Source organism: Letharia lupina, assembly GCF_014066315.1.
Source record: "Letharia lupina isolate WasteWater1 chromosome Unknown contig_2, whole genome shotgun sequence".
Classification (NCBI taxonomy): domain Eukaryota; kingdom Fungi; phylum Ascomycota; class Lecanoromycetes; order Lecanorales; family Parmeliaceae; genus Letharia; species Letharia lupina.
The window spans coordinates 2,525,781-2,551,746 of record NW_023502971.1 but is presented as its reverse complement, the minus strand read 5'-3'; the positions used below and the strand labels follow the sequence as shown (position 1 = coordinate 2,551,746).

The 25,966-nt window shown below is 50.6% G+C and overlaps 9 protein-coding genes across 9 annotated transcripts; 3 read left to right on the top strand and 6 right to left on the bottom strand.

The window, feature by feature from the left end:
• Positions 1–4,370: 4,370 nt before the first annotated feature.
• On the top strand, positions 4,371–7,756 carry HO133_004786 (uncharacterized protein; the record flags this gene model as incomplete). The annotated part of the gene is made up of 12 exons (XM_037295699.1): positions 4,371–4,737; positions 4,787–5,197; positions 5,247–5,332; positions 5,383–5,442; positions 5,494–5,544; positions 5,598–5,701; positions 5,754–6,024; positions 6,079–6,251; positions 6,304–6,438; positions 6,498–6,871; positions 7,030–7,084; positions 7,234–7,756. The coding sequence occupies 12 exons, from the start codon at positions 4,371–4,373 to the stop codon at positions 7,754–7,756; spliced, it is 2,610 nt and encodes an 869-aa protein (XP_037157700.1).
• A 1,496-nt stretch (positions 7,757–9,252) lies between these two features.
• HO133_004785 (uncharacterized protein) lies at positions 9,253–15,357 on the top strand (the record flags this gene model as incomplete). The annotated part of the gene is made up of 1 exon (XM_037295698.1): positions 9,253–15,357. The coding sequence occupies one exon, from the start codon at positions 9,253–9,255 to the stop codon at positions 15,355–15,357; it is 6,105 nt and encodes a 2,034-aa protein (XP_037157699.1).
• Positions 15,358–15,592: 235 nt separating this feature from the next.
• Positions 15,593–16,526, bottom strand: HO133_004784 (uncharacterized protein; the record flags this gene model as incomplete). The annotated part of the gene is made up of 2 exons (XM_037295697.1): positions 15,593–15,685; positions 15,882–16,526. The coding sequence occupies 2 exons, from the start codon at positions 16,524–16,526 to the stop codon at positions 15,593–15,595; spliced, it is 738 nt and encodes a 245-aa protein (XP_037157698.1).
• A 694-nt stretch (positions 16,527–17,220) lies between these two features.
• Positions 17,221–18,186, bottom strand: HO133_004783 (uncharacterized protein; the record flags this gene model as incomplete). Its single annotated transcript, XM_037295696.1, has 3 exons — positions 17,221–17,324; positions 17,380–17,545; positions 17,761–18,186. 3 exons carry the CDS (start codon positions 18,184–18,186, stop codon positions 17,221–17,223), a joined length of 696 nt encoding a protein of 231 aa, XP_037157697.1.
• A 389-nt stretch (positions 18,187–18,575) lies between these two features.
• HO133_004782 (uncharacterized protein) lies at positions 18,576–19,235 on the bottom strand (the record flags this gene model as incomplete). Its single annotated transcript, XM_037295695.1, has 2 exons — positions 18,576–19,110; positions 19,162–19,235. The coding sequence occupies 2 exons, from the start codon at positions 19,233–19,235 to the stop codon at positions 18,576–18,578; spliced, it is 609 nt and encodes a 202-aa protein (XP_037157696.1).
• Positions 19,236–19,659: 424 nt separating this feature from the next.
• HO133_004781 (uncharacterized protein) lies at positions 19,660–20,773 on the bottom strand (the record flags this gene model as incomplete). The annotated part of the gene is made up of 2 exons (XM_037295694.1): positions 19,660–19,769; positions 20,056–20,773. 2 exons carry the CDS (start codon positions 20,771–20,773, stop codon positions 19,660–19,662), a joined length of 828 nt encoding a protein of 275 aa, XP_037157695.1.
• A 1,002-nt stretch (positions 20,774–21,775) lies between these two features.
• HO133_004780 (uncharacterized protein) lies at positions 21,776–22,334 on the top strand (the record flags this gene model as incomplete). The annotated part of the gene is made up of 2 exons (XM_037295693.1): positions 21,776–22,251; positions 22,328–22,334. 2 exons carry the CDS (start codon positions 21,776–21,778, stop codon positions 22,332–22,334), a joined length of 483 nt encoding a protein of 160 aa, XP_037157694.1.
• A 248-nt stretch (positions 22,335–22,582) lies between these two features.
• HO133_004779 (uncharacterized protein) lies at positions 22,583–23,176 on the bottom strand (the record flags this gene model as incomplete). Its single annotated transcript, XM_037295692.1, has 1 exon — positions 22,583–23,176. One exon carries the CDS (start codon positions 23,174–23,176, stop codon positions 22,583–22,585), a length of 594 nt encoding a protein of 197 aa, XP_037157693.1.
• Positions 23,177–24,072: 896 nt separating this feature from the next.
• Positions 24,073–25,647, bottom strand: HO133_004778 (uncharacterized protein; the record flags this gene model as incomplete). Its single annotated transcript, XM_037295691.1, has 7 exons — positions 24,073–24,326; positions 24,471–24,543; positions 24,687–24,985; positions 25,040–25,071; positions 25,121–25,328; positions 25,388–25,513; positions 25,575–25,647. 7 exons carry the CDS (start codon positions 25,645–25,647, stop codon positions 24,073–24,075), a joined length of 1,065 nt encoding a protein of 354 aa, XP_037157692.1.
• Positions 25,648–25,966: the final 319 nt, after the last annotated feature.

The following is a 25,966-nucleotide window of genomic DNA, read 5'->3' as shown; positions in this document are numbered from 1 at the left end:
CCGCACTGCCTGGGAAGGTGTGGGTGGATGGATGAGTGTTGTTTCGTTGGCGGGGTCTATATGGGGGCAGGGCCGGCGGTGGTGGTGGTTGTTTCGCTCCGTTCGGAGTCTTGGAATGGGTCCCCGTCGCCCCCGAAGCGAAACATCTGCTCATACATTCTAGTCCTACAGAGCGGATTCGTTTTGTAGGACGGCAAGGCACTTTTTTTCATTGACTCCTTCAACGGATTGAGTGGGATTGGCTAAGTAGTCTCGCCTAGACTTGCTGCACGAAATGTATCTAGAGTCGAGTTGTGTAGGAGCATCTCAACGTTCTCGGCCGCCACCACCTAGCCGTCCCTTTATGCATCTCCTCCAGTTCATCCATGATACGACACCTTTTCAAGCCCCCCCCCGACAATCATCTTCGCACGTGGCCTCCAGTTGCCACAACGCATGTCTCCTCCTATCATCACAGTCTTCCAGCACCCTCAGATCACCGTCCAGCGATCCCGCCGAAGCGACCTCCTTCGCCCTGCCACTCCGCTCCATCCCTCCATCCATCGCCTCCAACTGCGGTAGAATCGAGCACGGTCCCACTCCTCTCTGCCATTTTCTTTCTCGCACCCGCCCCCGATGTCCGCGGTGATGCGGTTCGATCGCGATCTCGGCTTCTCGTACAGCGTCCGGGCCTTCTCGATTGGGGCGGGGTGTTTCGACGGGTCGTCGACGTCGAGTTTCTTCTGTTGTGGGCTTATGGGTTGAGTTTTGTGCTGTAGAAGAGAACTGGGTGAAAGGTCTAGCGAAAGGGATATTACCCAGCCGGCGTTGGGCCATGGGGATTCGGGACTGAAATGTGCGGGCTGTGGTCAGTGAGGTTGGGATGTTAGCGCTTCTGGCCATCACTGTGTCGGTGTATTACCCTTCGCAAGCGCGGCAACATTATATAGGGTATCTTCGGTGTGCGGCTTTGTGCTTTTTGGAAGCATTGGTGAAGGTGCTGAGTTCTGGTCGTGGTTTGCGAGAGCAGATATTTCATGGAATCCATTTAGACTACCAAGCTTTTCCCATGACCCGTGGTTCACTTCCAAGTGGGGTGGATTCGCCGAGTGGGCAGAACTGTCACAATCGCATCCCTCCACGGTCTCACTTGCCGTACATCTCCGTCGTGTTTGCTCTATGCCCTTCACAATCTTTATTCAGCGTCTTCTCGGATCCACCCTCTCCTTCGCGTGTCGTTTTGGTACGGGTGATTTTCGAGACCAGAGCTAGATCTTTTGTATGCCATCGGGGCCCTCCTTGGTCATACCCATCAGCTCAGGCTTCGGCGATACCAATGTGTTTGAATCGAAGGGATCAAATATGCTGCCGCTCACGCACGAAGCGCATCCGGTGACAAAGCAGGTAGAAATGCCCCAGATCACGGGTTCTGACTGTGACAGTCAGCTCGCACAAGTTAGGAACCTATGGCTGGCGGAGTGCCTACGATGTTATTCGGAACGGTGAAGAAAACGATGTAGTTGGTCATGCTGATCTATCAACGTAGTATTCAGTTCGAGTCTGCAGTTGCATGTATTTTATAAGAATATTTGATGGAAGAATAGTTGAACCAGAGAGATGACGCACACCTGCGGAAATTCCGATGTGTGAAAAGAAGACAGGAAATATCATTTGTTAAGGACCATGGTATTGGATGAGGACCTCATAGAGGGATTAATTTACTGAAAGAGATTTCCCAAATTTAGATTTTGCAGCCTCAAGTACTTACAGTTCTGCACAACTCTCATGTGAATGAGACCGGGTCGAAGATGATGATGAAAGAAATATTACCAATCTTGAGCATGATTACAGTCTCTCCCGACACCTCTTTTCGTGGCCAAACCGGCTCGAGCCCAGTCACAGGCTTGGGACTTCTCGGGAGACTCGCAGAGTAGATGCGTGATGCTAACTGATACCTGAGTTGAGCCGGATCTATTTCGGTTGAGTCAAGTGACTAAGCAAGTTGCATCTACCACTTGAAGAAATGGATCCTCAGACTGCGTGCAACCGCTCTAACTTGCTTTTTCGCCGGGTAGAAACATTTCCGCACCTACACTTGTTCTTCATACTCGTCTGCCTCTCGGACCTGATGCTGTGTCTACGGCCAACACCCAGGGAGATTATTCTGTACAGCGCTTTGAAGACAACTCTGCACTCAATGCAGCGGTCCCAAGATGAGTCCCTGGAACCAGGCTTTATACTGTGACGCGTCGGATCTGTAGCCAGAGTGACTGCTGAGATGACTGGGTTATGTGATGGTCGACCCTTTCCGATGCCTTATGAACAGTAGGGTAGGGTCAATGGACAGCATTGAAGCCAACATGCATAATAATGTGGGAGCACGGATCGAAAAGTGCAAATTGGAATTTGAAGATACTGCTAGTGAGAGTCGAAAGGTCAGAGTGGATTGCTCTCAGATCCGAAATCACTACCGGAGATGAGGGCCTGATGAGAGACTAGCCTCATGACTATATGTTGGCGATGACGAAAGTTGAACGATGGCAATCGTCAACTGTAAAGTAAGTACGTGGGTAGAAAACGATGGATGATTGTTGGATGTCAGCTTGTGATTGATTCCAGCTCCCTCGTCGACTTGCTGAGAGCATGAGCGAATCCGCTCACACTCTAGATCGAGAAAAAAATTCGAGCTCTTCAGTAGCTCTGTTTGTAAATTTTCACAAGAGACCCGGTGTGTGGTCCGGGTAATTGGGCGGCAGTTTTGTATTGTCTTGTTGGTCCTGACTTGCAAGTGCCATGTTGGTCCTGATTGACAGAGGTAAACTTTCTCGTACCGTGCACGTCTATTTTCTGGGGAATTTAGCCGATCACGCTTAGCGTGTGCAAAATCCATTCGTTTCTTGGCATTGAGTCCCGCCCTTTCCCCAGATTTCAAAAATCAACTTTACGAATATACAGTAAGGTAGATTTATTTTTACTCAGCGGCTTTAGCGTCGCAGAAATAGCTATCAGAAACCTTTTATATATATAAAATAAAACTGCTTTCGAGATATCGTTATACAAGAATCTAGAAGTAGAGAGAAAGAGAAAGTTAAGGTATTCTCAGCGAACGGCGTTATCCGTCTCGCTCCAAAACTAATATATTCGTAGCTCTATCAATCGATTGTTTTCTTATGTTTTTTGTATTTTAACAGCGTTGGAGGAGCTGATTGTTCTAGTTTGAATCCAGGTGGGAGGGGGCGGGACTCAGTAGGAAGGAACTTTTGCATACGCTAAATACGGGTACTAGTACTTCCGAGTCCCGACCATGCTTGAATTTGCGAAGCCAGAAAACAAAGACCTTTCATTCCTGGCAATACTTCCCAGCCAACGGTAGATCATCTGTAGTACCCGCGAGTGTCAGCAGACTTACTTCTTTGCAAAGCTCTGTTCATGATGTTTTGGATGGCGTTGCTTGATAAGGTAAGGTAAATCAAGCCGTATCTCTTCTTGGCCTCATTTACCATTCTCGCTTGTCTCACTCCAACGTCGGGCCGAAAGGTGAGAAGGTTTGGCAATTCAGCCTCTTACTTGGAAGTTATTGCTGACTTCTTTGTTGTTCTTTGCATGGAGCAACTGTGATCATCCTGTGCCTCTGACTAATAAGAATACTAAAGTACCTTACACATGGCAGACGCGACAATGTTGCCACTTACCACGTCGGTGCCGCACAATTTCATCGTTGCACGTGTCAAGTATCCTGACTCCTGACGTACGTCTTATTAGAGGGTCCAGCCCCTAGGCTTGGCCCCACCAGTGAATCAAAGTCGCATCGCTAATAAAGTACTTTAGTCAGTGATGGAGTCCTGAAGCCGTTTCCTGCCTAAAGTACCTTAGATGTACCGAGTAAAATTCCCTTGCATCTGAAACAAGTGAACAGTGACAAATCAGGTAAACTCAGCTCGGTACCTGTTTTAGTACTACCGGAACTTGTCCAGAATGCGTTAGATATACGGTACTTGAGAAATTGTAATGTACTGTATGTATCAACCTTATTCATTTTGTGAGATCCGATCTGGGAAGTAGGGAATACGAAGACTCTAAAGTAGGGAAAATCATAGGTGATGTAAGCAGTTGCAATGTTTGAATTCTTCTACTTCTTCTCATTTCCTTGTCTTGCCGGCCTTTTCTACGCCCGTATTTCTCTAAGGTAGATCTGGGGAAATAAGGTAGTCTTCAAATCTACCTATGTTTGTCGTATCTACAACATTCAATCTTACCCCACACCCTTCTGAACATTCATTCTTGCCCACTTCATTATCCCATAGCAATTTCGAGCAAACCCGAAGTCCTTTGCCTTCCTCCTTTTCTCTTTCATCCTTTGCCGCCGCCTCGCACTCCAGTCTCTACCCAAGATGAGTGGCAGCAAATCCCACTCGTCAGGCCTAAGATGCCTGCTACATTTCTTACTGCTGGCATCCACAGCCGTTAGCGATGATAGCCCTTTCACCGTGTCACCACCCAAGCCATCGATCTGCACGGCGAGCACCGTCACCTATTCATCTGCATTGGTCATGCCCACCGGCTCCTTTGATATCCACCCCGGCTCCTATGGCATGGGGAACTTAGGCCAGAACTGGACTTTTGCTGTCACTTCTGGAATAGAGCTGTTGGACTGGGGCGATGATGGGCAAAACATTTCGAAATGGGTCGTTGAGAATGGTATGCTCCAAGATGGCGCCAGGTCATACACCTTCACGGTTCCAACCGATGGAAGCTGGCGTAAGTTGTGTGTATCTAGTATGGCAAGAAAATACTAACATTGCAACAGTTGGCGGGATGATGACGGGTCTCGCAGCGTCCTCAGGAGGTTCTGCAGACTTTACACTTACCATCACAGCCTTACTTCCCTGCAACTTACCAGTCGCAATGGAGTGCGGCAGTAACTCCGATCCCGCCTTTGACACATCACAATGGGAGGCTTGGAGTGTTGATCATTTCTTGTCATCTTACTACACGAATTATACCAATGGTGCTTTTGGTTCGCCAGGGTCATTCATGGACAGATTCTATAACGATTTTACTGATGGCGAGGGTTCGGCATACGATCAGTGCAATGTTACAGATACCGCGATAAATGATTGTAATTGGATTGGGTCTTGCCACAATCTCGCCACGTCTGGTCAGCCTGATCTTACACCTTATCAAGTGCCAGCATACCTTACTATGTATGCTATGAGGAGTAAGTATCCAATCATCCCATCAAACCCAATCTACTAATTAGTATTGAGATTTCATGGCCATCCTCAACAACATATACACCGCACTCCAATGGGCAATCGGCGACATGGAACGTATATATGAAGGCTTGGGTTCCGTGAGTAGATCTATTCCCCTAGAATGCTTAACTTAACCTATCGTCGACAGATCTTTGTCAAAATGCCGAGCGGTATTTCAGAGACATGGTACAAGGTGTTTCCCCTTTTGGTAAGTTTGGCTCTGAAACGCAAAGTGTCAAACATTTCTCACGTTTGACAGAATACTATTCTGACTATGATCGCTGTTATCTTTATTGCTATAGAATTACCAGTAAGTGTGTCCGATAGTTGACGGAAAGGTCCGAGGCCAATGATATTGTATAGTATGCTGTGGCCGCATTGATAGGGTCGGCTGCTGCGTTCGGTTTCGCTGGCGATGCCGGTGCACTGACGGCTGCAGAAGTGCAAACGGATTTTCAATTGGAACAGTAGGTGTTCTTGACGTGAACCACTTACGCCTCCAGAGCTAAGATCTTTCAGAATCTGGACGGATAGCGCGATCGGCGAGTCATTGGTGACGACTATCTCTGACTCGATCTACAACTTAAGCAATGCGGTCTGGCTAGGCGGAGCCAATGTTACAGAATTCATGAAGGGTGGCAATTTTCTCACAGCACAGACAAGCCTGGCGGAGACCAATGCCACAAACAGAAACGGCCCACCGTTGCAAGCTACAGAATATTTTGAAAATCAGTTCGTTTCAGCTTTAATCAATAGCTACTACAAGGCAAATTACGCCTATATTGTTTATGTGAGTTGAGAGGTTGTCCTTACCCGCAGAATAGCTTGCTCATATCAACGGAAGATACCCTATGGCCAGGTCCAACAACTCGATTGCTCGAACTCGTGGGGCGATTTCACACAGGACATCTGTCAAAAGGATTGGATCGAGAAAGGGCGCCAAGACTTCTTTCACAACACTTGGAATGAGAGCGTGGTGGCTTCATGCATGGACAATGGTATGGCCGTGTTATACAAGTGAGTACCAGCAGCGGACGGCGGTCGACCCCTATACTCACACATTATGTAGTGCATATTCCGGCGCTTGGGACAATAGTCAGCCGCAGTCTTTCTACGTCAAAAACTTCAGCGTCAATGATATCACTTACAATCCAGTCTACATGATAGAGTCATCTGTGAATGGGTTTCTCGCCAATGGCTTCAAGTGAGTGGCAGACACTCTCTCATCAAGATGTAGCAATTAAACTGACTCGACCGACCAAGTTACAACGCGACAGACGCCTGGGTCTCGCAGATCTCCAACCCCAATGGGGAAACTGTCCTCAATGAGAATATCGCAGGAGCCATTATGAATGTGCAGCAATGGACTGCTGGCATGTACAACCTTCCCGTTTGCGTGCAGAACAACCTAGCGTCAGTGCCGAACAGCCACTTTCAATATCGGTACGGATCCAGCTGGCCTGCCCAGGTCCAGCCGTGTCAATGCATGTCAGACTCGGCCAACATCACCATTGACGGAATCACTTCGTACTTCAGGGATAACATCCCGCAACAAGCCGCAAAGTATCTCAGTGCCGATGGTGGATCTGGCAATTGGTGTCCATTTGACGAGGGAAGATTGGGCAAGGCGTGCGATGGTACTCTGGGACCGCCTTACTGATAACGGTGTGGATGATGTGTACTCTTGTCTGAGAGGCGAAGGGAAAATTTACGTATCATGAAGTCCTGAACAACATTTTATGGCCATCGACCACTGTTGCAGTGGTGCTAGGTCTGACAATTCCTGTGTTTGCAGATCCCTCTGAGTCTGTCGTCTCTGTTGGATATGTAGAGAAGTTTGAGCCCGTTGAGTCGGCAGAAGTGCCATGTTGAAGCACGTCCCTTGGGCTGCTGGTATGGTCCGTGAATTAGACTCAAGGGAAGAGCCAAATTTACTATGAAGGAGAAGTCTCCCAGTATGTCGCTTTCCAAGCTGACTAGGGGTCCAATTGTGCCACAGGGAGAGTCTGAAAGCTAGTCTTGCTCCGCGAGCTATCAGATGTGACGATGCTTACGACTGGGACATTCGAGACGACTGCTTGGTGTGGCCAATCACCAAGGGAGCAGTCTCGGTCCAATCTCCAAGATCCTTACACAGCTTGCCTTCCGAATCAGTACACCTCGCCTTCCGCCGCTGTTTCCAGGAGCCAACTGTCATAGAGTACATTCGGCTATTTTGTGATACCGAATTCCTGGTAGTGACAAGCCTGACTATCCCGTCCGAACATCCAAATCAGAAGACCGAAAAGCTGGTCATGTTATCTAAGGGTGCTCAGGAAGCTGTATTCTGGATACTAAATCTTGAGGCTTCCGTTAGCAGGCCCGCCATAGGTACAGGTTCTATCTATCTGGTACAATGTCCACCTGCATTGGAGGACAAGAACGAGTACCTGATGGACAATGATCACATAGAGACGGATCAGTCGTATTGGATGCGGCCATACCTCCAGGAGACGCAGGGCCTGAATGCGACAGAAAGATAAATGACGATAGATCACTGGTATGAAGCAGGGGTGGAAGCTGCGCGGTCTGGGCCGACTGGAGGGATCTGACATACGTGTTCTCTACCCCATCAGGTCAGGTCCTCCATGTGTACTATACTCCTGGCGTCCGAAGAAATAACGGTCCTGGCGATCAAAACCATGCAGTGAGCCCAATCTATCTTGCATTATGGAATCTCATTTTCCGACCAGGAGTTATCTCTGTGCCACACTGCTTACCATACGTAATCCACACACGAAGACTTGTACACATGACAATTTTGGTCCTCCTGCGCACAACCATTTTGATCCTCATCCGAGATACCTTGATTTCGACGGCAACCTCTCCCTACTCTTTCGAATTATTCACCATCTGGTGGCGCCTGCACAATCTGTTTACGAAGAGCATGAGATATTAGACCCAGGTGCAATGTTCGGATCGTCATGTGCTCTTTCGACCAGCGAACCTACAGGCCTAGAACCTTGTCCCGTCGACCAAGCAAACCTTCGACCCTCCAGAGCCTTTTGTTCCCATTACACTTCCGAGTGACCGAAAAAAAACAAGGTACCCTGGAAAAGCAGCCGAGGAGGCACGTGGAGGTTGAACTGCCATGGGAAGTGCTGCATAAAGATCTCTTCGGTACTACGGATGACTCTCTAATCTGTCAGAGCTCCTACCATCATTTTCCGATCTTGATCGACTTCTGGCCACTTTGGTGAAGTAACTTCGTTAGGTGCAACAGAGATGAAAACTCTGGCATCGAGAAGAGGCATCCAACAGCCACTGTATTTATCACGCTCTACGTCATTGCGCAGCAGTCGATCTGGCCTTGTGCCGTTGCTAGAACGAGGAATTCTGCTCGTAGAACTGCCACTGGTGGAGTACGAATTCTTCCGCCTTATCGTTCGAAGGTTTATAGCGTAATAGGAGCATCTCAAATACCGCAGCTGACTGAGGGTCCAAGCCACGTCTGTACGATCAGTGAGCTGGCCATTTCATGTTGTCGGTTGTTTGAAGTTTGAGATATGCTATCCAGCTTAAGAATTCTATGTAAAGGCACGCCAAGCCTTCATGTACCTAGAAAGGGGTGTATGGATAAACTTCGGCCAAAAATCCCTGTACTACTGCCAAGCCTGCCAAAAAATGGCAATGCGCGTCTATGTCACCTCGAGACCGGTTCAAAATCCATACTCTGCCTTGACACCTTGCTGGAGTTGCTGGTGTTGATCTGTCTTTTGGTGCCATACATCTTCCAGCTAATCCCGCTCATCTGAGTGCTTCCCACTTAAGCCCCCAGCTCCCTGCTTGACATCCTCGGCATCTTGCATTATTAGATAGCAAACAGAAAGAGCAGGGCACAATATCTCGACAACACCTGCGGCTGCTAAGCATTGATGCTTACAATCAGTCCTACTCGGCTAGGGCGTAGGCCGCCGGCAGATCAAGACAGCAAACATCTCTTGCATCAACAGATCGAGGGGAGCCAGCGCCCGTCGACATGCCATGGCGTCCCCTCCCTCGGATAGCCTTCGCGGTTGCTACCTACCCCTTCCAAGCCTCCTTTCCAGCAGATCTCCCCCTCGAAATAGGTGACGAGTTGTATATCATTGAGCAAGGTGGCCAGGATGCTTCGTGGTTCCGTGGATATCTCGTTGCCCCGCCCTCATTGCTTGCTGGATTGACAAGCGTCAAAGGACAAACATTGGAAGCAAGGGTGTTCTCGGGTATCTTTCCCAGATGTTGTGTGGAGGTTCGGGAAGTCCTAGGAGATGCTGGACTGGACGGACACGCGCATGGCTTGGTGTCCAACGGCGACAGTCCGAGGTTTGACCACTCAAATGGTGAAACTCCTCGACGCCAGAGCTCTTTGGTTCATAACGGTAGCATGCGCCGAAACCGGAGCAGTGATAGTGCAGGAACGAGACCCGCCATCAACGGAGGCAGCCCTAAAATCTCGCCTGCCCTTCAGCGGCCAACCCGCACATCTTCTCAACACCTGCCGAATCCCACCAATGGTAAGATTCTCGCGCGGCAGCTGTCCCATCGGTCCTTCACAAGCTTTCAGCCAAAATCGTCACCAGGTCCAATTACCCCCACGTCTGACACCTCACGAGCTCAAAATACAAGGCGACCACAGGCCCCCGTCCCCATGCTGAAGATTGGCGACGAAACGCCCACTTCCAGCTCCGAGCCGTTGGTTGACGAGATCGCCTCCTGCCTGCGCGAATGGCATTCCAAGAATCTGCACGAGTTGTTGCTCGCTCGACGCTACTCCGTTTTGAAGAAAGTCTCAGATCTGGTGACTCGTCTGGATCTCGCTCGTAGGCAGCTTTTACATGGCGTCCTTACAGCTCGAGAACTCGATGCACTGCGGGAAGAGATAGTCTGGAACCTTGCTGACGGCAACAAGATGCTCAGCAGCGAGATCATCGTGCGGGATCCGAAGCAGCGTGGTCGATTGTTGACGGGGGACGACTCGGCTATTGAGATGACGAAGCTTCAATCCACGATGAGTCTGCTTGATAGATCACCGGTTTTTCAACATGACCCTATCAATCTTTATCATCTCATGGTCGATGTGAAAGGGTTGGCGAACAACGGCCTGGTTTCACCTACGCTTACATTCTACCTCTGCTCTCGAAGTCCAGGAGAGCCGCCCAAGGCGCTCACGGAGTGCTTCGTTCTCGACCTCCCATCACAGGAAGAGTTCGAGAAGCTCGCCTCTGTAGGAAAATATCGGACGTTATTCACTGATCTGACATCCAATGATATTGGAGATGCCTCAAGATCAGACGCAGACCTGTACCTTGTCGTCAAGGTCCAAGCGAACCAAGCGATACAAAAGTCTCCTTTTAGCCAACCGAGAAGGCCCAATCCCGTTGACGAGAATGCATCTTCGTCGAGACCCAATACCAGTGGCTTCATAAATTCAGCGTCGATGAAGGGAGGTAGACAGAGTCTTATGTGGGCACAGAAACAATTCGGCAGTGTTCGAAGGGCCCAGAATGATTCCAGGACAACTCAATTGCCATCTACTCCAGAGTCCCCTTCTCTTGAAAATGGTACAAGGCCTACAACGGGAGATGGATCCCGTCCCTCAACGCAACAAGGACCACAGTACGCGAAAAGAAGTATTGGAGTTGGCGTCCTCAACGTCAAACATCTCTTTAAGCATGGCGTGACTGCAGATCAAAGTGTATCCATCTGGATGCCTGCTGTGGCAAATGCGAGCGCGGATACGTTGAATTCAACAGACGACTGGGACGAAGTAATTCGTGAATTGGCCTCTAGTCGCAATGGTGGATACACCAGATGCAAAGGTATGGAGTACGTTCGTCTGGCTTTTCAGTCTTTTGCGGATCCAGACGCGAACGACCTGATTGATCGGACTCCCACCTTACTCCAGAGCATTGTCCCTACGCCAAAGACAGACTTCCCAGGTACTCCCACCAAACCCCGGTCCGATCTCTATGTCCGACTATCTGAAGTATCCTTACCTCATCAAGCCTTGCTATTACACCCAGACCGCGGCACCGTACACATTGCGTCAAGCTTGGAGTTGAAGAATGTTCAACTCACACTGGAAGTTCGTAAAACGTCTGGTGAGCGGATAGAGCGCTGCATCTTCCCGGGGTCCAATAGCCTGGGACAAACAGCATGGCGTACGTCTGCGGTCGAGAGAAGTGGGCGTTGGGATCAGATGATTAAACTCGTCATACCTACTGACGATGTGCGTGGGGCCCATCTCATAATGAGCATAGCCGATGCTCCTGGTTTTCCATTTGCGCTGAGCTGGATGCCTCTCTGGACAGAGGAGGCGTTCGTAAAAGACGGGTCTCACGCGCCTCTATTATATGTGTACGACAAAGTGACTTCGAGCTCAGATAATGGCCGAGGAGCTTACCTGGCGTTGCAATGGAACTCAAAAGGCAGGTACGGAGACGAGAAGGACGAGATCTTGACCGGGCCACTTGCTACACTAAAGCTCGAAACTAAATTGTGCAGTACTTTCTTCTCACAAGATACGATCTTGCTTGGGATCCTGAGGTGGAGAGAGCAATCGGAAAGCCAGATTCTTAATCTTCTAGAACGCTTCCTGTTCGTGCCAGAGATCGAGATCGTCAAGCTGGTTGATGATGTCTTTGACGCTTTGTTCAGCATCCTCGCAGGATACGATGGGAAGGACGAGTACGAGGACTTGGCTTTCAACGCTCTTGTAACAGTCTTGGGCATTGTACACGACCGTCGATTCAATTTAGGGCCTTTTGTGGATACGTATGTGGAAACGAGATTCGATCACCCCTTCGCGACCCCTTGCTTGATAAGGAGCTACCTTCGGCTCTTAACAAATCCGGCCGATCCAAGTAAATCTAGGCGTGTTCGCGCAGCATTTAAGGTCGGCCGTCAATTGCTAAAATTCATTGTGTGCGCTCGGAGGAAGCAAGAGACTAGAGAGGCAGGCATCGGTGCCAATACGGAAGTAACGTTTAGACGAGATGTCAAGAGCATCTTCGGCGCCTTCAATGGCTTGATGGAGGACTCGTCACCAATACTAGTTGGCAGCAAAACTATCGTAGTCCAGCACATGCATTCCTGGCTTCCTGAACTCAAAGGCTTGTTCTCTGAGGAAGAGATCCTCCAGATTGCTACGGAATTTCTAGAATCTTGTACAGGAGTAGAGGGCAAATTGATCTTACATAAGCTGGTTTTCATCCTCAATCTGACAACCGACAGTTTGTTCTCAACAGGTGACGTCCAGCAACAGGTCTTAGTTGCTACTGCGGAATGGATCGACTCATACTGGGGTGTTAGCGACGACTCAACCCAATGGCGAGAGCAAGTGCGGCTGTGCTGCTCTATTGCTGCAAAACAAGCAGAACAGCCTTATTTCAGGGACCCTGGGTATTTTAGAAAAGCGATAGAATCCTACCACAGCCTTTTGTTATCCGGCAAACCGAAGAATGACCAGCTCTCGCTTCTATATCCTACGACCTACCCATTTTCTTCAAAACCTCTTGCCAGTCCTGCAGCCTTTGACGAAGCGATCACGGAGCTCGCTGGGCTACTCGCATCTTTAGCAGGCGCACACCTTCCATCGCAGCGTGTAGGTGCAGAGATCGAATGTACGAATCTGCTGTCCTCTAGCCTGGACGTCGTCATGTCAATCCTATCTGGTGGTGCTTTCCCCAAGGAATGGTTGAGCTTATACATCTTCCACCACAAAGCTTCGCTGCAGATCCTCCAGTCGCTTTTCGAAGGAATGGTGACCAACTACATCCCTTTCATTGATGATGCGGACGATTTCAACACAGACCTTTGGAGCCATTACCTTCTGACTCTACTCACGCTTGTCAGAAGTGACACATTGGCACTAGAGACGTTTCCCGAGCAGAAGAGGCGAGCAGTGTGGAAGATTGCCGGAGATGTTCGAGAACAGGGCGCAGGTTTACTCAAACGTAGCTGGGAAGCTATCGGCTGGGAAGCGAGTCCAGAGGAGCAGAAACGATACGGACTGCCACGCCTGGGTGGATACCAGGTGCAGTATGTGCCAAGCCTTGTGGCACCGATCATCGACTTGTGCCTGAGTGTGCACGAAGGCTTGAGAAACGTTGCTGTAAGGATTCTGCAAGCTATGATTATTAGCGAATGGAGTTTGAATGAGGACCTGTCCGTTATTCAAGCTGAGATGATTGATTGCTTCGAAAAATTGTTCAAATCAAAGAACATTGGAGAGAGCCTGGTCCAGAAGATGTTCGTTAACGAGCTGCTTGACATGTTTAAGTCTCTCGCAAGCACTCCTGGTGATCCAATGTGGCAGGCCATCAAAGATATGATATCAACCATCGATGAGCTTTTGGAACTTCTGGCGGCCGTGCACAGTCCTAATATAACAGAATCCCTACGGATAATGAACACCCTTCAGCTGATGAATTTTCTCAAAGACATGCAGAAAGAGGACATGTTTATACGCTATGTACACCAGCTAGCAGAAGTACAAGCGAGGCTACATAATAAAACCGAGGCCGGCTTGGCTTTGCGCCTCCATGCGGATCTATACACCTGGGAACCGACGAGTCTGAAACCGCTTACGGACCCAGCGTTTCCTGAGCAATCATCATTTGATCGCAAAGAGCGGCTTTACTTCGAAATGATCAAGTACTTTGAAGAAGGCGAAGCTTGGCATAGTGCTCTATCAAGCTACCGAGAACTAGCCAATCAGTATGAACATTCTCACTACGACTTTGCCAAGCTCGCAAGAACACAACGGGCCATGGCGAAAATCTACGAGACCATATCGAAGAGTGAATGGCAGGTACATCGATACTTCAGGGTAACATATCAAGGTCTTGGATTCCCACCCAGTCTCCGAGATAAGCAGTTTATCTACGAAGGCGAAGCGTCGGAAAGACAGTCTGCTTTCACGGATCGGATGCGACAATTACACCCAGCTGTCCAACTGTCATCCAAGGAAGAGGCCGAGGATGAAGAAGGTCAATACCTTCAGATCTCCTCCGTGAGCGTCTATCGAGACCTTGATCACCCAATTTACCAGCAACCGAAGGTAGTGCAATCGACCAGAGATTACATATCGTCAGCAAGACCAGACTGCTTTGCAGTCACCTCGAAACGGCATTTCCCGGCTTCGGGGGTCCAGAATCAATGGATCGAGAAGACGCTTTACAGAACAAAAGAATCATTCCCAACGATATTGCGAAGGAGCGAAATCGTTGCTGTCGACGCAACGCGTCTTTCACCTTTGCAAACAGCTGTAGAGCGAACTGCGCGGAAGACTTCAGAGCTGGCCACGCTCGATAAGCGTATCACTAGTGGTGATGAGTCGAATTTCATTGGCCTTACTGATGCTATTCTTTCTTCTGTCGACCCGTCTTCGGCTGCAACAGTAGCTCAGTACCGCCAGCTTCTACCCACAGTACCCGAAGAAGCTGATGAAGACATTGAGAGGCCTGCGCTCTCACCGCTTCAGAATGCTCTTCAGATTGCACTTCTCGATCATGCCTCCATATTGAAGCACTGTCTTTCCCATTATGTGGGTTCCGATCCTGCTCATACACGAGCCTCCCTGTCCGAGCTCTTCCGAAGGACTTTTTCTCCGGAATTGGCGCTCCTGGCGCCTAATCCTACACCAGACCAACATCACCTCTTCACTCCACCACCTCACTCCTCTGCGGGCAATCCGTCGTCGGTCACCCCGATTCTCACTAATGGCACCAATCACATTTCTGAAGAGCTACATTCAGAACCTCGCTCTAGGCCTCTTTCGCTCCTCAGCTTCAGCTTCCTCAAGAACTCAACTGCAAACATTCCCAAGGCGAATGGTTCATCAGTTTCCGCGCCCTCTGATGATGGTACATTGTCTTCAGGAAAGTACAGCCAAGCTGTCAACAGTTCAATTCACAACTCCACATCAGCAAATACAACAGCGCCTCTGCCTATGGAAGCGAGTGCCGAGAGGCCGACGACAGCGCAAAGCGGGCGTTCCGGCAAAGTGAAAAGGAGATTCAGCCGGCTAGGACTGAGTAGGATGGTCAGCGCAAGGGACAAGACGAAGGCCGACTCGATGAACGGAGTCGCCGAGGAGTAGATATGAGATGGATGGGATGTTCTGGATATATATGGATGGATGGCACGCCAGTACATAATATTCCGATCGACGAGAGGAGGAACACGGAGCGATTGAACGGAACAGAGCGAAACGATACCAAACTCTTCGATCTGAAATAGCAGGCTATGAACAGATCCTTTTCGTCAGCGATTCAGCGGGTTGGCGGCGTCTTCTTACTTCATGTTCCACGGTGCATTTTAATGTTGATACCCTTTTAACTAAACTCAATATCGGTACCCATCGTCATTTTGATGACACCACTTCGCTCTCTGATACCGAGAAAACACACCGGACCAACGCACTCGTCCTGTCACAAACACCGAAACTCGCTTTCCTGCCAACCTTCCTCTCCTGACTTGAAATCCCCACCCTTCCGTCACAGCCCCTCTTCCAACCCCAAACGACAGCACGGGGCAAAGTCCCCGATCCGCCCTCCCTCAAAACATCCCCCCCCCTTCCCCCTCCGTCCCATCCCATCCAAGCCCAAGCCCACACTCCCGCACCTCCCCCCCCGCCGCCGACCCTCCTCCGCCGTCGGACCCGCGGTCCGACCCCCGCCGTCCCGCGGCCCGATCGTAACTGCGCCGCCCCAACGCCGCGAGCCAGGGCATCTCGTCCCGCAGGAAGACGACCTTGAGGTCCGAGTACCAGGCCGCGACGTGGTGGCGGTTTTTGGCCTTGGCGCGGAGGACGTGGAGGCGGAGGCGCATGTCCTCGTTGGTGGCGCGGCGCTGGGTCTCGAGGGTGACGAGGCGGTGTCGCAACGTGGCCGCCGTCGCGTCGTTGTTGTTGTTGTCGTCGTCGCCGGCGAGGGTGTGAGCGAGCTGACGGCGTAGCGCCTCGGAGGTTCGGTCGAGGGTTTCGGCGCAGGCGTACGCGTCGAGGAGGTCGCGGTACGCGACCTGGGATTTGTGATGGGCCTCGTAGAAGCTCCGTCGGCCGTCGGCCATGTAGTCCATGCGCTTGAGTTGGCGCTTGGTGAGGTAGGGACGCGCGAGGGTGATGAGTCGGTTCAGGAGGAAGTAGTCGAGGCGCGGGAGGGGTTCGATGCAGGAGGTGGATGGGTGGGTGGAGAGGGCGATGCCGGTTTTGAAAACGTGGTCTGTGGTGGGCGAGCGGTGGTCTAGGATGGAGTCCATGAAGGTCATGGTTCCTGGGGTGTCGGCGCTGGTGAAGGGTATCATTTTTGTCGGGAGAGGGTGGAGGGTTGGTGATTATGTTGGTGGACGAGCGGTTGTGATGTCGTGTCGTGTGCTTGTGTGGGTGTTGTGAAGAAAGGATGTGTTGAGGGTGCAAGACAATTCCAGTCACTTCGCCTAAGCGAAGGCAGTGAACCTCCATCACATGGCGATGACGGCCTGGCAAAGCCCACTAGCAGGATATTGCATGGACACAATGTCACGTTTAGTTTCCCCGTTACCAGCTGGCTTCATACCCTTGAGATATGCACTCTCAAGAGGCTGAAAGCTGGGAGTCTTCAGAAGCCACAGGGGAACCGTCCAGCTTGAGTTACATTTTAAGGGCAGCGACCTCAAGCCATTTGAATGTATGGGCTTTACCCTCAGCAGATTTTGCCCCAAAGTATGAGCTTTCTTCCATCCTCCAAAGCACTCGAGCTAGTCATTAGCTTTTTTCGCCCTTGCTTTTGCTCTCAATTGTTGTCTTGCTTCTTGGGCAGGTCGATATCTACGACCCACGGTGCGTTGGTAGGATTATAGCTCACATCCATAATCGAAGCATTAACAAAAAGTGTTTCTTGACCCCATTTCAGAGGCTTGTCTCCACCTTCACCAATATCTACGCTGGCACATCGGTCCTCAAATACCTGCAACTTGATAGTTTTCACTTGTTCAAATGATTTCGTTCTCCAATCAATTCTTCCAGCACCCCAGCCTTCATGAATATGGCCAAAACAGTGAAGGCGAGGCTTGCACCTCCTGACAGCTCTTAACAAGTGGTCACAGCCAACTAATTCACCCCTGTCTGTTTCATCTAAAATACCTTTGGGCGGGCCGTGAGTGAGCATGATGTCGATTTCGGGATGGTTAGGAACAGGATTTGCAGTCTTGTCTTTGACGACTGGTGGACTGGGGTTGAAGCGATCGACTTGGCGAGGATAGGTGAAAGCCCAATCGTAGAACTCAGGCTGCCATGGAGAGCTGTAGACCTGGAGCGATATTAGCGATTGCTTCGATATGGCTGCATCTCACCGGATCCATCCCTCCAGCACGTCCGCTACAAGGAAAGTATCTCCGAACGGTGACTCTTCTAGACAGCGCCCCTCCCCTATAGACCTTGAAAAGCAGATCCTACGAGCCTCAACATGCAATGGTTTTGGATCGCTAATTCCGAATCACCTCACACGAAACCAAGACCACTCACTGTAAATCTCGCCCCACTCCCCAACTCAAACGTCCTAACGCCCTCCTCCAAATACACAATTCCCGCCATCTTCGCCTCTTCGCCCATCCACATATCCCTAATCTTCTGCACATCCTCCATGCCCCAACCAGCCCTGGTATGCTTATCCTTGCCCGTCCCCCTAACGTAGAACTCCTCATGCAGCGTAATATCATGGTTGCCGGGTATTACTAGCTTGAGCTCTGCAGGAGCTGCTTTGAGCATGTCGAACATGGCTTGGTATTCGGAGAGGTGGCCGACTTTGGTGATGTCGCCGGCATGGAGGAGGACGTCGGCTTTGGGGAGGGGAAGGCGGTACGCATGGGTGGGGTCGGAGGGAGGAAGGGGAGAGGCGGTATGGGTATCGGAGAGAATGACAAGGCGGGTGCGGACGGTTTGGGTAGACATGATGGAGGCTTTTGAAGACGTTAGCAAAGAAGGGGATCTTAAGGGTAGGAGGTTGGGCATGCTTTATGTACAATACATACACGGAGCGGAGAGTAGACCTGCCTGATTACTTCATGTGCTTCACTTCTGAAATCATGGAGAAGGCTCCTCAATCGGGCTTTGGTCTAGGAGGTAGGATTTTGTGGTTGGAGTGTCTGCTCCGGTGAGGAAATTGAAGCCTCAGGCATGGCACTACAAGTATTTGCCAAATCGCGAGTACCAAGATGAAAACATGTAGAACGAGCGCAAGCTTTCAAGTGACTTTCAAAGGATCTCCATTTTGATCTTTTTGAGATTACAAAAGCAATCGACATGTCCGAATGCTCTGTAGCACGCAACTAGCCATCCCTCTACTTCCTGATAGCACGCTGGTAAAACGCAAGCTCCTCTCCCTCGAGCACATATCCATCCACACGACCACTCTGCCCAGGCCTCGAAGCCACCACTGCGTACAGACGACCAGCCTCGAATTGCCTCTCCAGCGCTGTATCGACCTTGCCAACCGCCGCACTCCTAGCCGCCTGCTTCTTCTCCACACTCTTGCTCTTTTTGGTCTCCTCACCCTCCTTCTCAGTTTTTGCCTGACGTCTCCTCCCCAAGCTCTGTCCGTAGTGTGCCTCGTACCATTGACGGAAAGGTGCGGCGTCGATTTGGACGACGGCCGATTTGGTAAGCGTGTTCGTGCGGACGAGTTCGTTGTTCGAAGGATGGAAGGACACGCCAATAACGCGAACTTTGCGGGCTACGCCTTCGGAGCCCCAAGAGAAATTGCCGGCTTCGAGACGGAGGCCGCGGTATTTGGTGTTACCACCACGGGTGCGGACGAGATGAATACGTTTAGTGCCGATACGGGTATTGGCTGGTTGGCGGCCCTTCTCAAAAGCTCTGTTTCCCTAAGGTCAGACTACTGTCGCCGTCGAAGTTTGTGATCTGTACCTCTTCTTGCGGTAGTATGCTCGCTTTGCTCCGGTAGCTGAGCGCTTGTGACGTGAATCTCGTGAGATACCCATGATTGCGGTGGATCAGTGACGGCTGTGACTTGGTGGGTCAGTCAGAATTCTAAAAGTCTGTTATGCTGTGATTTATGGAGATGATGTGAGGTGGTGTTGAATCAAGATGCAAAGTCAGGCTGTGAGTCGAGCAATTTGTAGCTGAGAGCTCGTTACATAGCGGTTGCATCAAAAGTTCTCGCACGTATGCACTGTCTCCGGAGGAAGACGTGGTACCAGGGTGTCAGATTGTGCTAACCTTCTTCTAAACAGCCATCCACCAACGCAGTCACACAAGTGTAGTTTGTTGTCGTTGTCGAGTTGTGAAATTGAAGCTCTTACTTTCGCTGAGCCAGAATCGAGTGGTGCGAGGTCATCGCTTAGCCTTATGGGGCTGGATATTAGAGTAGCGCTAGCCTCTTCGAGCTACTAGACCATGAGCGAATCACTCTTCGATGATTCTTGATACTGACAACCTCATGTCGTTGTGTTTATCTTGTGGTTGCTCGCTCGAGGTCACCCGCTGCTTGAGACCATGCTTGGGAACGCCACGGTCTGCCAGGTCGTGCAAGAGATATCCAAGCCAATCACCAAGGTTTGAAAATTTCTATCTTGCAAGAACATGGCGGCCGACATGCAGACATACAGGACAACATAAGTCTTGGAAAATCGGTCCCAGGCGTATACCAAAATCCCATTTCCAAAACCTCAATCCACATTCATTCAGTCGACAAAATTACGCATGCTTTAAAACAAACCCGCTTCTTCCTCCTGCGTCAGCAGGTCATGTTGATACATCAAGCCTCAAGGCCTACCGATCCATCACGCTAATTCAACAAACCAATAGTGATATCTCCGTGAATCTTCGCCTTCAATTGGATCTCAAGATCCAAGTTGAGTTCGATGCGCAGTCGTAGCTGCTCTCCCTTGCCTCCATCTTCCCCTTCTTTTCCTTCTCCTTTTTCCCCTCCACCAGTCAGTCCACCAACAGTCTTGCCAACTTGATCTTTTGCACCGCCTGCAGCTTGGCCAGCCTGATCTGTCACACCGCCTGCAGTATCCTGGACCTTATCCAGTGCTCCGGAGGTGGTTTCTCCTACCTCGTCAAGGGAATCGAGAGGCCCACCGCCAGATTTGTTGGACTGAGGAGGTGCCGCTTCTTTCGTGGGCTTCTTTTTGCGATTCCTGTTCCGGCGGCCACCTTGCGCATCAGACAAGTCGCTGCGCACAATGCTCTCCGTATCAGATTCCGGCGCCTGACTCCTACCCCTTCCCCTACTCTGCCTGCGCTTGCTTTGTGCGCGAGACTGTGGTTGCGAAGCAGGAGCATTGCCATTTGTTTCGGACGCGTGCGACGGTTCTTGTTCTGAGTCACCGCCTTTCTGTGTTTCTTTCTTGGGTGTGTTCTGCTGCGAGCCCTTCTTCGGCAACTTTGGTGCTGTGCGCTTAGTCTCCTGTACCTTCTTCTGGGGGCTTTGGGCGTTTATGTCGCCGGATACTGCTGCGTTGGCGCCGGCGACGGCTTGGCTTTCGTCCGTGCGGGACTGTTCTTCTGCCATCTTGGGGTGTTGTTCGAAGGCCTGCTTGGGGGTGTCAGGGCGAGTTTGCATTCAATTTGGGTCGATGGGATCTTCTGGTGCTGGGCGCAGGCGAAGGTATTTGGAGTGTACGAGAAGATGAAGCTCATGGGACGTCAGTAAGCAAGGAACAACTATCACAAAACAAGAGAGATGGCTGGTACGGACAGAACAAAACGTAGCGCATGACGTTCTCTGATTCTTCTTCTCCGGACCCAGCCACTCGAACCGCGTCCCCCACTCAGAAGCCCGGTCCTCGCCCTCGAATCTGCCGTCACAGCGCAGTCTTTCATGGCTTCGGATTGGTCAGAGCCGACAGGGGCACGAGACCAGCAGCCAATCCGGGTGCATAGTCGCCGAGTTGCCTGCCGAATCCCTGCCGAAAGTATGAGCTATGTGGCGTTGGACGAGAACACGCACATTTGAATCATGGATGATATGTTGTGGATTGCTGCAAATCTTCTAACGCGCTGACTCCTACGAGCCCAGAATATAGGGGGGGATAAGTGGTAAAGACAGTGTTTCTGTCTGGTCTACCATTGTTGCAAAGACCGTGGGAAATATGCTCAAGGAACGCTGGCAAGAACGTGGAGAAACGTGAAATACAGGGATCTCCGGTGGCTGAACCTTGGCACGCAAAGACCCGAACCAGGCCCAGATCCCTGCAGCCATGACGGTCTGCGAAATCGCGAAACATCAAGATGGCTGACAACAAACCTTCAACAAACTGTCACGTTCTTCTATTTTTGAACGGTATGTACTTCGCAATAGACTTATCTTGACCAGCCTCTTCTTCAGTTCAGTCATCTTGGGTTGAGGCGACAAGCATCGTCCCAAAATCCAACCAAACACCGGTGCAACGACCGAAGCACCTTGACCCCATCCAGACCAGCCTCTTCATCTACACTTCCAATCCCGCGCATTACTCTCAAGAACATCCAATCACCCACGCCACTCCTCCCAGCCAACCCCTCAATCACCACCATGTCCTCCAGCGAAGCGCCAAAGAGAAGTCCTCAAACGAAAGAAATGACCGACTCCGAAATCTCAGATACCCCGGGAAAACGCTCACGCTCCCAATCCCGCCGCGCCCGCCGCCGAAAGGCCCAGCAGAAACCCCAAGAAAAGAAAAAGCAAATGCCCTCTTTGAACGAAGACGGCGAAGAAGAAGAAGAAGATGAATCGCCCTCACCCGAAGCAAAAGGCGGCGCCACGCAACCCCTCCAGCACATCGGCGGCGACGAGAAATCCATGGACGGTCCAGTCACACACGCGCGCGCACAGCGCGGGGAGATGCCGGTGCGGGGCGGGAAACCGAATCAGGGGAAGGGGGAGAAGAAAGAGGGGCAAAGCGAGGAGATGATGAAGCAGGATGGGTTGAAGTTGAGACTGGAGTTGAATTTGGATATAGAGTTGGAGTTGAAGGCGAGCATTCGAGGTGATATTACGTTGGCGCTGTTGTGAGTGTTTACCCCGTGCCTCGGAGTGTTTTCAGGGAGTGCTTGATTGGATGGGCTAATTGCTGATAGGGCATAGGAGTTGAGATTAGCATTGGGAAAAGAGCGATGGATTATGTGGAGGATTTTGAGAGACATATGCATGCAGATATGATAGCGACTTTGAGAGAACATGTATGGCATCTACGTACCACCAAGATACTCGTTTCACGAAAGATGGAAAACTTCCAACCCATGAATAGCACTTCCTACTGCTTCACGGCCTGCAAAACTAGGTCTCCCGGATAAGTCACAAATTGCCGGCCAATTTCGATGCTCACCTTTTCCTTGGTTTCTACTTGTGTGCATGATTGCCCTCCCATCGTTCAAGTACCATCTCCTTGACAGGTGGCAGACAATCGCCCTCAAAACTCCCTCCAAAGGCCATACTGGTCCTCATCAGCTCCATGTAATTCCTTCCTGGAGAGACTTTCCCCACGATAGTCGATGGTTTTCTCTCGACCCTCTGCGGCACCACTAATGGCCTGCCCAGCACCGCATCCGTAGCTTGGAAGGCGAATGTAATATTCTCTTTCGCTTCTCCGCCAACGCCTGACTCGTCCAGCATGGTCATTCGTACGTTAGGGCCGAGCTCCTGCTGCACGTAGTCCCAGGTATTAGGGTAGAAAGCTTCGCCACCGCACATGTAGACCTCTTCTAAATCAAGCTTGCCTTCTTTATCCTTTGGGCCCCAGGTGTAGTATGCATTCACAATGGCCTCGGCCGTTATTCTTGTAATCGTGGCCACTGTATCCTCGGGCGACAGACCAGCGTCTGTGCTGAATGACTGTGGATTGTCGATAGCATTGTATCTGAGAATCTTGAGGTGGGGGGAAGATGTAGGCGAGGCTTGGGTGAAGTGACATAGAACGCATTCCACGGTGTCCATTTGAGGTGCCGGAGTTCAGACCGAGGACGCGGAGCGAGAGGGGTTCGTTTTGGGCGCCATCGCTGGTAGGACTGGAAGCCATGGCGTTTGGAAACCTAGTCAGTGCTTGATCTTAGTAGCAATCAACGTGGACGGGTCAAAACTTTCAATGTAATGGACAATGAAAGAGGAAAATCTTTGAGCAGGCAGTCCTCCGCTTGACCCCAACTACTCCAATGATGTAACGAGATCTCCTCCGATGGTGCACTTCAGAACAATCGTTGGTTGAGTTTGCCAGCGAAGTGAAATACCTTCAATGTCATAATATGGGAGGTATGCTGTGATTACCCGGATGAGCATCAAGGCGCGGTCACGGTCAGGGTAAGTGGGATTGACACATGTGTTCTCCGTACATTCGACCTGCACGAATTGACTCGGTGGATTGTCACGAGGAAAGCCTGAGCTAAGAAACACAAGGTGGACTCGGATCTTGTCTTTCCAGTCGAGAAGTAAAGATGTATACGAGGACGGGTTTCCATCGCCCTTCCCATGATGAATGATGATAACGCGAAAGGCTTGGCAGAATGTTTTTGATTTCTTAGCCCTAATCTACTCGTAGCGCTAATCGCATGACAAAACTTACCTATCTGCCCGCACATTATCATGTTGACATGCGTCAATAATCGACCGTTGACGACGCATCTAATAAGGTACAGGGGCCATGGTACGCCCCTTGCTCGCCTTCGGCACGGATGCAGAGGACGTTCCCGCCTGATAACATGGTTACATGGTCAACCACTCAGACCTCAGGAACAATCCTTGGTTCAAATATTGGACATTTGATCATGAACGTCATTCAATTAACATTATCTATTGGCGGTATCATAAGTCAAGCCCCATAATCCTAATCCCACACTCTACAAATAGTACACAAACGCTCCCAGTCCCAGGAAACCAGTGAGCCATACCGCCAACCAAGCATCGGCTCTATTCAACGTTGCCGTTCCTGTGAAAATTTCCGGGGTAGTGGTGAAATTTACTCCTGTGGCATAGGCGACACCACTGCCCGACGCCGTGATGGGGTGACCAGTGAATGTACCGTTGAAGATCGACAAGCCGACAGGGTTCGGGGTGGGCGTAATGGTCTGGTTGCCTATGACAATTTCGGGTACTAGATTTTCGGAGTCAGTCTTCGCCTTCAGAAGCAACTTCCGAGTCGTTCAAAGGGTCTTAAGTATATGATGCAACCAAAACATAGCTTGCGACTCGGAGGTGGCTATGGACGAAAAACGTGTAACGTGAATAGATTGCTTACCACCAACGGAGGGAAAGATCGTGGTCGATGCGGCAGTGGTAGTGGCCCCTGGAGCTGCAGCGGGGACGGATTGCTGGAAGAGATAGCGATCAGCATTGCCTGCTTCATATTCAGGCTCTCAAGAGCGTCGATAAAGTTGACACATTCAGGCAAAATCTGCCGGATGGCAGAGCACATTCAACCATAATCTCGGACCACCTGGTTTAGAAGACTTACAGGAGCTATAGTTAGACTAGCCATCACAGCCGCTAGCGGTACATTCGAGAACGTGCTTGTAGTAGTAGTCGTCGTATTCAAGACTTGGACCAATGCTGTCGCAACGACGTTTTCCCCTCCGGCCGAGCAAGTGCTGAAACCCAAGTAATCGATGAATGATTGCTGTCCGTTCGCATCGAGGGTAACTCGGCCGTTTGCAGAGGATAAGATTTCCGAATAAGCTGGGGAAACTGGAATAGCGGACCCAGAAGTTGTGACGCATACTCCATTCGACAAAAACGCGGACGTGATGGAGTATGCTGCAGATATGTCAGCAAATGATGGCCCTTCAATAACATGCCCATAAATCGTACCGGTAAAGACATTGTAAGCGGTGGGTGATGTCCTAGTTGAGATCAGCATCTGTGTTACAATGTAAGAGCGATCGTACGCACAACTCAGCTCCGCCAACATTGGCAGTCGGTTGGAAATTTATCTGCGTTAAAGCAACCGAGCCGTCCGTGGCCGTTGGGTTGCCGACGGTGAATTGACCCTCATTTTGGTGAATTGATGTTCTTGTCGCGCTCGTGCCATTTCCAACGCCCACTGACACTACGGCGGTTGCGGCCGTGTTTATAAACACTTCCTGATACCACACGACTCCTGACGTAGGCGATTCAGCAAATAAAATCTCCATCTTTCAGTCCGTGTATCATGCTCACCAGCAACGTCCGCGATCAAATAGCAGTCACCACAGCCTGATGGGGCGGCCGCATTTCCTGGCCCGGCCAAATCCGGGGCAGCTGATGGTAGGAACTCGCTTGCTTCGGTGCCTGTAATGAGTGCCCCTAGTTGAAAATTTCTTAGCTTCATGAAGACCTAGGACGTAGACAGAAGAGAAATTCTTACCTTGGGGAACGCAAAGGGCAGGGTTCTGCAGCAAGCTTATTGCGAAGAAGAAGAGCCACAAGAACGAAGACATTGTCTACTGTTTGGTTGCGAGGAATGAGGGTAGCGACAGGATTCTATGGGAGCAGATGTTGTATGATTTACGTTATTTGGGCTGAGAGCTTTCATATATGGCCTCCACAACAGCCTCCACTTCCAGAGCTAGGTAAAGATCTTCTTGCTAGCGATCAGGTACTCACAACGCCATCCGGGGGCTTGGACGGACTGACGCATGACGGCATCGGGAAGCCTCAGTTCTGTAGGGCCCGACCGCATGGGACCCTCCAAGGCGCTATCGGAGCTATCAAAGATATCGAAGCTGCGAGCTCTTCGTCATTCGGGCCGCTGACTTG